General features: G+C 32.7%; 1 protein-coding gene across 1 annotated transcript in view; it reads right to left on the bottom strand.

Moving 5' to 3' along the window:
- Positions 1 to 6353: 6353 nt before the first annotated feature.
- Positions 6354 to 15549, bottom strand: part of egln3 (egl-9 family hypoxia-inducible factor 3) — a 12399-nt gene continuing 3203 nt past the window's right edge. Inside the window, 4 exon segments of the mRNA XM_054613584.1 lie at positions 6354 to 7318; positions 7833 to 7906; positions 9530 to 9663; positions 10308 to 10427. Of these exon segments, the coding sequence (XP_054469559.1) occupies positions 7284 to 7318; positions 7833 to 7906; positions 9530 to 9663; positions 10308 to 10427 (363 nt within the window). The 3' untranslated portion in view covers positions 6354 to 7283.

Raw genomic sequence — 15549 nt, forward strand, 5'->3', positions numbered from 1 at the left:
TTCAACATACAATACTATGACTTTTTTCTTGACTTTTTTCGACATACTATACTATGACTGTTTTCAACATACTATACTATGACTTAATAATCACTTTTTTCGACATACTATACTATGACTTTTTTTCTTGACTTTTTTCGACATACTATACTATGACTTTTTTCGACATACTATACTATGACTTTTTTCGACATACTATACTATGACTTTTTTTCATGACTTTTTTCGACATACTATACTATGACTTGATAATCACTTTTTTCGACATACAATACTATGACTTTTTTCCATGACTTTTTTCGACATACTATACTATGACTTTTTTTCTTGACTTTTTTCGACATACTATACTATGACTTTTTTCGACATACTATACTATGACTTTTTTCGACATACTATACTATGACTTTTTTCGACATACTATAGTATGACTTTTTTCGACATACTATACTATGACTTTTTTCAACATACTATACTATGACTTTTTTTTGACATACTATACTATGACTTTTTTCGACATACTATATACTATGACTTTTTTCGTCATACTATACTATGACTTTTTACGACATACTATACTATGACTTTTTTTTTTTCAACATACTATACTATGACTTTTTTTAATGACTTTTTTCGACATACTATACTATGACTTTTTTCGACATACTATACTATGACTTTTTTCGGCATACTATACTATGACTTTTTTTCATGACTTTTTTCGACATACTATACTATGGCTTTTTTTGACATACTATGACTTTTTTCGACGTACTATAAAATGACTTTTTTCGACATAATATACTATGACTTGACAATCACTTTTTTCGACATACTATACTATGACTTTTTTTCATGACTTTTTTCGACATACTATACTATGACTTGATAATCACTTTTTTCGACATACAATACTATGACTTTTTTCCATGACTTTTTTCGACATACTATACTATGACTTTTTTCTTGACTTTTTCGACATACTATACTATGACTGTTTTCGACATACTATACTATGACTTTTTACGACATACTATACTATGACTTTTTTCGACATACTATACTATGACTTTTTTCGACATACTATACTATGACTTTTTTGACATACTATACTATGACTTTTTTTTTTCAACATACTATACTATGACTTTTTTTGACATACTATACTATGACTTTTTTTTTCGACATACTATACTATGACTTTTTTCGACATACTATACTATGACTTTTTTTTTTCGACATACTATACTATGACTTTTTTCGACATACTATACTATGACTTTTTTTAATGACTTTTTTCGACATACTATACTATGACTTTTTTTTTTTTTCGACATACTATACTATGACTTTTTTTCTCGGCATACTATACTATGACTTTTTTTCATGACTTTTTTCGACATACTATACTATGATTGATAATCACTTTTTTCAACATACTATACTATGACTTGATAATCATTTTTTTCGACATACTATACTATGACTTTTTTTCATGACTTTTTTCGACATACTATACTATACTATTTTCATGACTTTTTTTGACATACTATACTATGACTTTTTTTCGACATACTATACTATGACTTTTTTCGACATACTATACTATGACTTTTTTTTCGATATACTATACTATGACTTTTTTCGACATACTATACTATGACTTTTTTTCATGACTTTTTTCGACATACTATACTATGACTTTTTTCGACATACTATACTATGACTTTTTTTCATGACTTTTTTCGACATACTATACTATGACTTTTTTCGACATACTATACTATGACTTTTTTAATGACTTTTTTCGACATACTATACTATAACTTTTTTCGACTTTTTTCGACATACTATACTATGACTTTTTTTTCTTGACTTTTTTTCGACATACTATACTATGACTTTTTCAACATACTATACTATGACTTTTTTTCTTGACTTTTTTCGACATACTATACTATGACTGTTTTCAACATACTATACTATGACTTAATAATCACTTTTTTCGACATACTATACTATGACTTTTTTTTGACTTTTTTCGACATACTATACTATGACTTTTTTCGACATACTATACTATGACTTTTTTCGACATACTATACTATGACTTTTTTTCATGACTTTTTTCGACATACTATACTATGACTTGATAATCACTTTTTTCGACATACAATACTATGACTTTTTTCATGACTTTTTTCGACATACTATACTATGACTTTTTTTATTACTTTTTTCGACATACTATACTATGACTTTTTTCGACATACTATACTATGACTTTTTTCGACATACTATACTATGACTTTTTTCGACATACTATACTATGACTTTTTACGACATACTATACTAAAACTTTTTTCAACATACTATACTATGACTTTTTTTGACATACTATACTATGACTTTTTTCGACATACTATACTATGACTTTTTTCGACATACTATACTATGACTTTTTACGACATACTATACTATGACTTTTTTCAACATACTATACTATGACTTTTTTTAATGACTTTTTTCGACATACTATACTATGACTTTTTTCGACATACTATACTATGACTTTTTTCGACATACTATACTATGACTTTTTTCATGACTTTTTTCGACATACTATACTATGACTTTTTTTTGACATACTATGACTTTTTTCGACGTACTATAAAATGACTTTTTTTTGACATAATATACTATGACTTGACAATCACTTTTTTCGACATACTATACTATGACTTTTTTCGACATACTATGACTTTTATTCATCACTTTTTTCGACATACTATACTATGACTTTTTTCATGACTTTTTTCGACATACTATACTATGACTTTTTTCGACATACTATACTATGACTTGATAATATCTTTTTTCGACATACTATACTATGACTTTTTTTCATGACTTTTTACGACATACTATACTATGACTTTTTTCAACATACTATACTATGACTTGATAATCATTTTTTTCGACATACTATACTATGACTTTTTTTCATGACTTTTTTCGACATACTATACTATGACTTTTTTTGACATACTATACTATGACTTTTTTTGACATACTATACTATGACTTTTTTTGACATACTATACTATGACTTTTTTCGACATACTATACTATGACTTTTTTTCATGACTTTTTTCGACATACTATACTATGACTTTTTTCGACATACTATACTATGACTTTTTTTCTTGACTTTTTTCGACATACTATACTATGACTGTTTTCGACATACTATACTATGACTTGATAATATCTTTTTTCGACATACTATACTATGACTTTTTTCGACGTACTATACTATGACTTTTTTCATGACTTTTTTCGACATACTATGACTTGATAATCACTTTTTTCGATCGAGTATATTATGACTTTTTTTCGACATACTATACTATGACTTGATAATCACTTTTTTCGACATACTATACTATGACTTTTTACGACATACTATACTATGACTTTTTTTCATGACTTTTTTCGACATACTATACTATGACTTTTTTCGACATACTATACTATGACTTTTTTCGACATACTATACTATGACTTTTTTCAACATACTATACTATGACTTGATAATCATTTTTTTCGACATACTATACTATGACTTTTTTTCATACTATACTTTTTACTATGACTTTTTTTCACATACTATACTATGACTTTTTCAACATACTATACTATGACTTGTTTTCATGACTTTTTACGACAGACTATACTATGACTGTTTTCAACATACTATACTATGACTTAATAATCACTTTTTTCGACATACTATACTATGACTTTTTTTCATGACTTTTTTCGACATACTATACTATGACTTTTTTCATGACTTTTTACAACATACTATACTATGACTTTTTTCGACATACTATACTATGACTTTTTTTCATGACTTTTTTCGACATACTATACTATGACTTGATAATCACTTTTTTCGACATACAATACTATGACTTTTTTCCATGACTTTTTTCGACATACTATACTATGACTTTTTTTCTTGACTTTTTTCGACATACTATACTATGACTTTTTTACTATACTATGACTTTTTTCGACATACTATACTATGACTTTTTTCATGACTTTTTTTTCGACATACTATACTATGACTTTTTTCGACATGACTATACTATGACTTTTTCGACTATACTATGACTTTTTTTCATGACTTTTTTTCGACATACAATACTATGACTTGATAATCACTTTTTTCGACATACAATACTATGACTTTTTTCCATGACTTTTTTCGACATACTATACTATGACTTTTTTTCTTGACTTTTTTCGACATACTATACTATGACTGTTTTCAACATACTATACTATGACTTTTTTCGACATACTATACTATGACTTTTTTTCTTGACTTTTTTCGACATACTATACTATGACTGTTTTCGACATACTATACTATGACTTGATAATCATTTTTTTCGACATACTATACTATGACTTTTTTTCATGACTTTTTTCGACATACTATACTATGACTTTTTTTCATGACTTTTTACGACATACTATACTATGACATTTTTCGACATACTATACTATGACTTTTTTTCATGACTTTTTTCGACATACTATACTATGACTTTTTTCTTGACTTTTTTTTCGACATACTATACTATGACTGTTTTTTTCGACATACTATACTATGACTTTTTTGACTTTTTTCGACATACTATACTATGACTTTTTTTCATGACTTTTTTCGACATACTATACTATGACTTTTTTTTTTCGACATACTATACTATGACTTTTTTCATGACTTTTTTCGACATACTATACTATGACTTGATAATCACTTTTTTCGACATACAATACTATGACTTTTTTCCATGACTTTTTTCGACATACTATACTATGACTTTTTTTCTTGACTTTTTTCGACATACTATACTATGACTTTTTCAACATACTATGACTATGACTTTTTTCGACATACTATACTATGACTTTTTTTCATGACTTTTTCGACATACTATACTATGACTGTTTTCGACATACTATAGTTTGACTTTTTTCGACATACTATACTAAGACTTTTTTCTTGACTGTTTTCGACATACTATACTATGACTGTTTTCAACATACTATACTATGACTTTTTTTCTTGACTTTTTTCGACATACTATACTATGACTTTTTACGACATACTATACTATGACTTTTTTCAACATACTATACTATGACTTGATAATCATTTTTTTCGACATACTATACTATGACTTTTTTTCATGACTTTTTTCGACATACTATACTATGACTTTTTTCTTGACTTTTTTTCGACATACTATACTATGACTGTTTTCAACATACTATACTATGACTTTTTTCGACATACTATACTAAGACTTTTTTTCTTGACTTTTTTTGACTTTTTACGACATACTATACTATGACTTTTTTCGACATACTATACTATGACTGTTTTCAACATACTATACTATGAGTTAATAATCACTTTTTTCGACATACTATACTATGACTTTTTTTAATGACTTTTTTCGACATACTATACTATGACTTTTTTCGACATACTATACTATGACTTTTTTCGACATACTATACTATGACTTTTTTTGACATACTATGACTTTTTTTCGACGTACTATAAAATGACTTTTTTCGACATAATATACTATGACTTGACAATCACTTTTTTCGACATACTATACTATGACTTTTTTTGACATACTATACTATGACTTTTTTTCATGACTTTTTACGACATACTATACTATGACTTTTTTCGACATACTATACTATGACTTGATAATATCTTTTTTTACGACATACTATACTATGACTTTTTTTCATGACTTTTTACGACATACTATACTATGACTGTTTTCAACATACTATACTATGACTTAATAATGACTTTTTTCGACATACTATACTATGACTTTTTTCGACATACTATACTATGACTTTTTACGACATACTATACTATGACTTTTTTTCATGACTTTTTACGACATACTATACTATGACTGTTTTCAACATACTATACTATGACTTAATAATCACTTTTTTCGACATACTATACTATGACTTTTTTCGACATACTATACTATGACTTTTTACGACATACTATGACTTTTTTCGGCATACTATACTATGACGTTTTATTTAGACATACTATACTATGACTTTTTTTCGACATACTGTAAATATTTCTGCATTTGATTGTCAGGGACGAAATAACTGTAACCAAATTCTGATTTACATTTATAAAAAGACAGCACACAAACAAGTAGATCAGCGAAAAATTTTAAAATAGAATCTTTATTCAATATGTCTTTTAATATCGTGCGACAGGTTCCAGTGCATTCAGAGTATCTAAGCTGAGAGAAAATGTTCCTTTTCTATCAAACACAGTTGTTTCAACATGTTAAAAACATATCCCAGGTAAGACCAGTAAGGAAAAAGATAAGGTAAGTTGGCATTGAGTGCTATTCGGGCTCCATAACTTCTCTGAAGAGCTGTTTGAACGAAGCATCAATAATTCAGACACACACACACAGACATCTGCTTCTAATGCCGTCCGTCAAATCTGCTGCGTCGGTGGAATTTATCTCCCTCTTTGTCCTTCTGTATTGGTGGAGGGCGGAGAATGCACAGAATGCTCGAGGCCATTTAAAGATCCAGGAATACAAAGTGACAGCTTATCAGATCACAAAATCATAATGCTGCTCAAAGTGAAAATATGAAAGAATTGGACTTTTCAGCAAGTTTCATTCCACATTTATCAGTAAACATCAACTTAACACAGAACTGTCATGTGTGTCTGATTCAAAAGACTTAAAAAGAACATGTTACAGTGACACTTATTACACAGGTTTGTTAGCATCATGTCTCTTATGACTTTTTGTCAACTCTCCTTTAGCTTGAAGGAGCGGTCCGCTGTTTTCCTCTGACTCAGCAGAGTATTGCACACATATCATGTAAAGCAGGAAAAGTTCAGAGCAGCTGCAGGTCACCTGACCTCATCATTCATCAGGTGACCAAAGCGACCGCAGCTGTTCAGGCTGATTGTTCCTTCCACTCTGGGTGCTGACAGGAGCGATGAGGGTATGCAGATTTATCAGTTGAAGAGTTGAAATCCCGCTCAACTCTTCCACACTAGAGTAAAAAATCTTAGTTTTTATTCCATTTCTTTCAGATTTTGCGAGTTGGGAGAAATCCTGCTGTCGTCTCTCGATCGAAGGTGATACACAAGGTGATGACGTTTCCTCACATGAAACTCATCTGGAGATGCTGTCCTGCTCCCGAGATGAATCTTAAAGAAAGAAAGGAACGAATAAAAATGTTGAATATGAATTCAGTTTTGGCAATATAATCAAAAAAGGTATGAACCTTTCTAGTAAAGTGTGTATCCCTATCAAAAAGTCATAGTATAGCATGTCGAAAAAAAAATCATAGTATGTCGAAAAAAGAATTAAAAAGTAATAGTATAATATGTTGAAAAAAGTAATAGAATAGTATGTCGAAAACTTCATAAAAAAGTCATAGTATAGTATGTTGAAAAAAAAAGTCATTGTGTAGTATGTAAAAAAAAAAAGCCATAAAAAACTCATAGTATAATTGTTGAAAAAAGTAATAGTATAGTATGTCGAAAAAAAAGTAATTGTGTAGTATGTAAAAAAAAAAGCCATAAAAAAGTCATAGTATAGTTTGTTGAAAAAAAAGTCATAGTATGATGAAAAAAGAATTAAAAAGTAATAGTATAGTATGTCGAAAAAAAGTCATAGTATAGTATGTCATAGAAAATGTGTGTTTGTGTGTATTTGTACCTGTCAGGTCTCTGAAGCGTCTCTTGGCCTCGGCTCTCTCCTCAGAGTCAAAATACCAAACTGTGATGGCGTACCTGAAACAGAAACAACACAGGTGTAAGGTCTTAATAATTGATTAGCTCTGCTAACTCTTAGTAAAGGTTTTCTTTAATTTTTTACTCCACTCAAATTCTTTTTTTTCTAGATTTCCTTCTGTTTTTATTAGTTTTTTATCCACAGCGTATGCAAAGGAAATGCACACTCCAGCTTTTGTACTTTTGAAAATATCCCTTTTGTATAAAGTTGATTTAAACTGCTTTTACTTTATTCTTTATGCATGGAGGAGACAAACGTAAATTAACATCATATTAGCTTCAACATAATATTAATGTTTTTATTTCAGACTCTACATGTAAATGTGTTTTAGTGTTGTTACACATTCACACCAGCAGGTGGTGCCGATGATCTGTGTGTGTTTCTGTCAGTGAAAATAAACTCGACTGAAAATCATTGAAATTACATCAACATTTTATTAAGTGTACTTTATGTTACATCATCACAGTATGTTAGGAATTTGTACTTAAGAAGAATCTGTTTAAATTAATTACAGACAGCGACATTAAATATATTTGTATCTAAACTCATAATAAAAAATACAAACCTCTGTTCCTCTTGTGTTTACAAAGATTACAGATTAAAAACTACTTCCACAAGTATCAGAAAATATTAATTACTTAATTTAAGTTCAATGTTAGTCCCTTTTTAATTAGACATGCCAATACATTTAGAGCTTCCTCTTTTTGTGTAATTCATAAATGTGCCTTAAGTACGGTTTTAAGGTTCTGTTAATTTACTTTAAGAGGGAAATGTTGTACTTTCACCTCTATATATTTATCTGACAGTGTGAATTACTAACAAACATAAACTAAAATGTTCTCTTTAAATGATACTTATTGGTCATTTAAAAATATATAAAATAACTCCTTGTGTTCTGAATATATTTTTTTATGTTTTAGGCTTTTTCAAAAGTCAAAATATCGTTAAATATTTTATACTAAATGCTGTTTTATCATAAGAGGTAACGCTTTAATTACAAAGATTACAGATTAAAGTCAATTTAAAAAGTGATAGAAAACATCAATAAGTTAAATTAAATTTTGGTCCCTTTTTAATAAAACATGTCAATCAATTTAGATTCAGCGCTAATCTGTCATTCATAAAAATATCATAAATGCAGTTTTGAGGTTCTGCTAATTTAATTTGGTTCTAATATTGTACTTTTCCTTCACTGCATTCAAGAGGGAATATGTTGTACTTTTTATTTAAATTACTACAAAACATAAACTACAGTGTTTTCCTTAAATAAGATTTATTGGTATCGTTATTAAGAGTAATTTTAAAATACATAAAATAATTCCTTGTGTTTTGAATGCATGTTATGATATTGTTTCTTTGATTTAAATAAAGTTTTTTTCAAAAGGGAAATATTGTTAAGACTTATTTTATATTGAATGATGTTTTATTATATGTAAACCAATACACACATATCAGACAGAGGGCTGAGGTAAAGCTTTGAATAGTTTGGGGTTATTAGGTGGGAACTGAAACAGGTATGTGATTGATTGATTGATTGATTGATTGATTGATTGATTGATTGATTGATTGATTGATTGATTGATTGATTGATTGATTGATTGATTGATTGATTGATTGGTCACCTGGTGGCGTAGGAGGGCTGAACCTCATGGGGGTTCCGGCGGTCGGACCAGAAGAAGAGCAGCCGGTCGAACAGCGGTTTGATGTCGGCAACGTAGGATTTCCCCTCCGGAAAGATCCTGAGGATGCCGCCGTGCTGCTGACCAATAACGACGGGACGATCACAAACGAGGAGAGAAGAGATTAATACAATTCAATTCAATTCAATTCAGTTTATTTTGTATAGCCCAGAATCACAAATTACAAATTTGCCTCAGAGGGCTTTACAATCTGTGCACATGTGACATCCTCTGTCCTTCCCTCACATCGGCACAGGAAAAACTCCCCTAAAAATCCCCTTTAACAGGGAGAAAAACAGGAAGAAACCTCTGGGAGAAACCTCAGAGGAGGATCCTTCTCCAGGATGGACAGAATGCAATAGATGTCATGTGTACAGAATGAGCAGCAAAAAATACTCCAACACAAGTAATTAGAGGTATTATTACAGAATATCTGATATAACATCAATATCAATACTTTTACTTTAACGACATTTAACTGATTATACTTTTACTTGTGTTGGAGTATTTTCAGTGTTAAGGATCTGAGTACTTCCTATAGTCTGTGTTTTCCACACCGACATCATCACGATGTGTTTTAAGAAGAGATCAAAGTCATAAAGTGTTTCCTAGTCAGACAGGAAGTCACACAACAGATTCAATTCTCTGATCTCAGTCGATAAAAAGTAGTCAGAGGTCAGAGGTCAAACATCCAGTATTGATCAGAGGTCCCTGCACACACCTTGGCGCTCCAGTCCTTGTTGAGGTAGTAGATGCAGGTGATGCAGCGTCCGTCGCGGTTCGGGTTGTCCACGTGTTTGACGTAACCCGCTCCGTTTCCAGGGTAACACGCCACCATCGCCTAAAACACACAAACAAAATACTTATGATCAAACATCAGTAGTACAACTTAAAGTATAATTACTTTATATCTTTATAAGGAATAAAATTGTGAAGTTGAGGTTCTGTTACTGTTGTTACTTTACTTTTTTACTTTTTTTTTTAGGTGTAAAATGTTTTCTTATATGATGTCAATTAAAATAATGTACCAAAAGTAAAGTATAAAGTTGGCATTGGTTGGTTAGAGACATTATCTTTGATGGAATAATTCATTATATCAATCAAACATTTAAGAATATTTATTTATTAACGCTTTTTATTTAGTTTTAGTTTAGTTTTTGTGCAACTGCTTTTAAAAACAACTTTAAATGTTTCAAAATAAAGTTTCTAAATTAAAAAAAGGATAGTTTGGAGTTTGGAAACTCTGGTGTTTTATCGTAGAAAACTAATTCTTCTTACATATTTATGTGAGAACATGATTAGGAAGAAGAGTCTGTGCTTCAGTCTGATCACCAGTTGTGTTTTACAATGTTTACAATACTGATAGTTGATAAAAAAAATATATTTCAATTATAATATCCTTTGAGGGTAAGGTCAGATCTTGACCTGGTAAACTGTCGTTAGACTAAACACTCCGTCAGCTTCAGGCCTCTTCCTCTCCTCCCTGCAGCGCTGCGACCTTTTGGCCCGAGCAGAAAGAGGAAGCTGATTGGCTGAGAGCAGCAGACATCGGACGCGAGTCTGTTTCAGAGTCAACGGAGACTCAAACTGAGGATTTCCTTCCAGGAAAAACAAAAGAGCTGACACACGCGACCCCGAGAGGTTGTTCCAGGTCGTCTCACTTCATATCAGTCAACTGTTTATTTTTCTATTCATTCCATCCGTTATTCACAGTGGAATTTTCTTGTGTGTTTGTGACAAAGATTCAAAAGATAATTTATTGTCTTTATGCAACACAGGATGCACAACTAAAAGCAGCTGTAACACGTTTGCAACACAAGAGAACAAAAACAGAAGTTCATTTTGAATCCGCAGCAACAAAAACAACTCATAATAATTTGAATTTGAAACAGTACATTGTTTACAACGCAACCACAGAGCAAATTCTCATCAACAACGTTATATTGAACAATAATCTTTATTTTGATAATAATTAATTAAGACCAAGAAGTATTTTATGAGATAGGAGAGGAAGATATCGTATCGTGTTTTATTGTGTTTTTTTGTACGTTTCCTTTTTTTTCTTTTAAGGGTTTGTGCAGAGTCGTTGTTTAACTTTATATCTTTAAATAAAACTACATATGTGACAGTGAATTCAGTCTCTTGACACTGAAGAGCAGAGACTCATTATTTTTGCAAGATTCATCCCTCTAGACTTCAAGCTGATAAATACAAAAGAGATTTCAGAAAACTATGTCCATAAAAGTCTTTTTTAAAGCATTCACTTCTACTGCACTTATTGTATTCGTATTAGTTTGTTGCAATTATTGTTTTCGTAGTAATTTGCCTCTGCACTATACTTTTGCTCTGGTTTATGCTTTAAGATGCTTGTTTAAGAAAGGAGATGCACTTATGACTTCTGGTGACTAGTAGTTCTCTTGAATACCTATGTTGAATACACTTATTGGAAGTCGCTTTGGATAAAAGCGTCTGCTACATGACTGTAATGTAATGTAATGTACTGATTGTCGGGCCGTCTTTTCTATTTGATAGTTTGTAATTAAATGGAGCTGATGGAACATTTTAAAGGGAGCGATTTTTTAAAGTACAATAAACAAAGATTTACACCAAACTGCGTCATCTTTCCCATCTCACTGACGTCAGCGTAGAAGATAACAGATAAAGAGATGAAAGCACAACAAACTTAAGACTTGACTGCAGTCAGCTGCACCACCTGCAACCACGTCAACACTGCCCCCCCTTCTCTCTAGGGCTCTTATTGTGAAACCCCTCTTATTGTAAAACAGGAGCGTGCGAGGACCTCAATGCCTCTACGTGCTCCATAAAACTCACATCCCGCCCCCTTCCTTTTCTGCACGACCACAAACACACACGACGCTTTATTACAGGAAGGTCACGGTGTAGATTAACCCTCGTTAAACACACGGGTCCCTGAACGCAACATCGACAACAACACCTTCAGCAACCTGACTGACGTAAGCGATAACCTCCTGACGTCTTTACACACTTCGCATGCAACCACATGTGCTCTCCTCTGTTAGGGGGGGAGTGGTTGGGGCGGGGTGGGGATCGAACCCCCGTCCCAAGCATTCAAGGGACGCCAGAGCTGCACGTAGCGCCGGGTTTCCTCGGCTGCCGATGACGACAAACCCCCAGCGCTCATAAAGAGTGTCTGACCTCCAACAGCCACAGACGCTCTGCAGCGAGAGGGAAGCAGTGAAACACGCATGTTTGTTTACACGCCACCGCTGAGGCACGTACACACACACACACACACACACACACACACACACACACACACACACACACACCATCATGCAACTGAGCTGCTAAGGAGTGAATATGTGGAGGAACACAGGAGGCTGAGCAGAGAGGAAATGACACGCTGACAAAAAACATAAACAAAACGCCTCTCAGAGCTGTTTTGAATTCAACTTTATCTTATCTTCCTAGTAGAGAGGAGGAGGAGGGAGGAGGAGGAGGGAGGGAGGGAGGAAGGAGGGAGGGAGGGTGTGTGCAGTTGTTTGGCAGGCTTCCAGCCTGCTGAAGGTTTAATGACAGAGCGTACGTGAGGAGCGTGAGGCTGCAGTCTGGATCCACTTCAGCAGCATCGATCTCAACACTGAGACTCAGGAAATAATAAAACACACACTGGATGAAAGAGACAAAACTAATGCAAATATTTAAGTGTAAAAGTCCAACATTCACTCTTCTTTTAGCCCAAAGTACAGATAGTTATTGTCTTATCGATAACTTTAACTGATATTATTCCTTTTGTCCAAACTGTCTTTGTTTCTCTTTCAAGGTAGAAGTTTGTTTACGTTGAAACTAATGATTGCTTTTATAAATCAATGATTTTTCTGATAAATCAATTTATCATTCGGACTAAGAAAAAATATCATAGAATAGTTCAAAATGCTGGAGGAGACATCTGCAAACGTCCAAAAACTAAATCTAGTCAATAAAAGAATGTATTAGAAAAGGAAAAGCAGCAAATCCTCACAAATCAAAAGCTTAAAGAATGAATCTCGTTGTCAATTAAATTCTGTTTCTTCTTTTTTTGTTGGGCTACATTAACGTGTTCATTTCAAAGTTCCTTTGTTTATTTTAGTGTTTATTGATCTATTTTTAAATGATGTATTTACTGTGGGGGAAAAAAGCTTCCACCCCTCATAATATTCTTTGATTAGATTAAAAACAAAGTTCTTGTTTGTCTGCTTGAGTTTAGACAGCATTGAACATTTGAGAAGGAAAGAAGAAGATTTTTCATTATTAAAATGTATTTTTCTCATCAAAAACCTCAAAAACTTTTCTAGACGAAGAAAAAAGAGTGCTTGTCATTATAATCCCCAAATTATTTTAGAAACAATCTCAAATACCTGACAAAAATCACCAAAATTGTGTAAACAAAGATTTCACCTGAAGGCAACACGACAAAATAAATGTGTTGCTGAGATTTTAAACAATAATTCATCAAAAGTTTAGTTCTGTAAGAAGATAAAAAAACTTCTTATCCTGCTGATCTTTGCTTTTTATTTTCCTGCAGCTTCTCCAGATACCTGTGTGTGTGTGTGTGTGTGTGTGTGTGTGTGTGTGTGTGTGTGTGTGTGTGTGTGTGTGTGTGTGTGTGTGTGTGTGTGTGTGTGTGTGTTCCTGTAACTGGGTTGACCTGTTTTCTTAAGAAGTTAAATCTGATAAACACTTTGCCAAAGGGCTCACTGCTACATGGGAAGACGAGGCGGATATGCTGTGTGTGTGTGTGTGGTTGTGTGTCTGTGCGGTTGTGTGTCTGTGCGGTTGTGTGTGCGTGTGTGGGTGTAAATCAGTGGGTGTGTGAACGTGTGAGGAGTGATTAATTGTAAAAGAAGCTGTGTGTACGTGAGAATGTTCACTGCTTCTCAGATCCTTTACAGCAGTAAACGTAGTAGTAAGCACTATTACCACTCTGTATTTAAACAATCAAAACTACGCCTTTATCACAACCAGAAGAGGTAAACACTGTCATAATCATCAGATTGTCATCTCTCTGACGGTCCTCGAACACATCATGTACAACAAAGCTTCAGTCAGAAAAAAGCAACTAAAACAAAGCTTAAAATGTTGATATTTCATAAAAAAATGATTCAACATTTCTCATTTAAAATTGTGTCACAAATAAACCGTTTGCTTTAACCAGATTCTGTAAAAAACATTAAATGCTGATCTCCTCAGAGAAACTATGAAGCCATGATTGATTCATCTGAGACCAACAGTCATGTGACAACAAATCTGTGAAACTTCAACTGAGCTGCTGCTGAACACAGAGCGGAGAGGAGAGGCTGGAAGTAGAGGTTTAAAAAAATGTTTTTCTTATTTATGATTTATGTCATAACTGTGTTATTCTGCACTAAAGACAGGTTTGAGTTCTCTCTACTTCTTATGATTGTTCTGTTTCCATAGAGGAGAAGGACTTTTATTTAATGGAAAATGGAACAGGAGCATTAATAAGAAACTCCTTGTTTTATCTAAAGCAATGCCTCATATCCTATGAGATCATCAGATAAGTTTGCAGCCGTCTACATCTTTGTTTTCCTGAGAAGCTGCTGCAGATTTTCCGGGTCAACCCTCTATTCAGCGATATTTCAGGCCGAGTCTACACGCTATCAACATGTCTGCCCGTTCAGAGGACACCCAGAGGACCTGAACTGGTCCTCTAAATGTCCCGTCCTTCCAGGAGCGTGCTGTGGTTTCTGAAGCCTTGGCTCAGGGCCCAGAGGGGGTCGCTGGACGGCCGCCAAAAAAGGGCCTTTACACATTTAAAGAAAGAGAATGGGCTCTCCAATGACACGGCGGCTTTTTCAACGTGTTTCTGTGCGAAACAGAAAAGCTACGGTCAACGTGGCTTTGAGACCAAAACTGATCTGAATCAGCGAGAAAAGACAAACAGAACAGTGAGACTCACATGATGTCAGAGAGAACACAAA

The sequence above is a fragment of the Anoplopoma fimbria genome, chromosome 15 (genome assembly GCF_027596085.1).
Source record: "Anoplopoma fimbria isolate UVic2021 breed Golden Eagle Sablefish chromosome 15, Afim_UVic_2022, whole genome shotgun sequence".
NCBI classification, from domain to species: Eukaryota; Metazoa; Chordata; class Actinopteri; order Perciformes; family Anoplopomatidae; genus Anoplopoma; species Anoplopoma fimbria.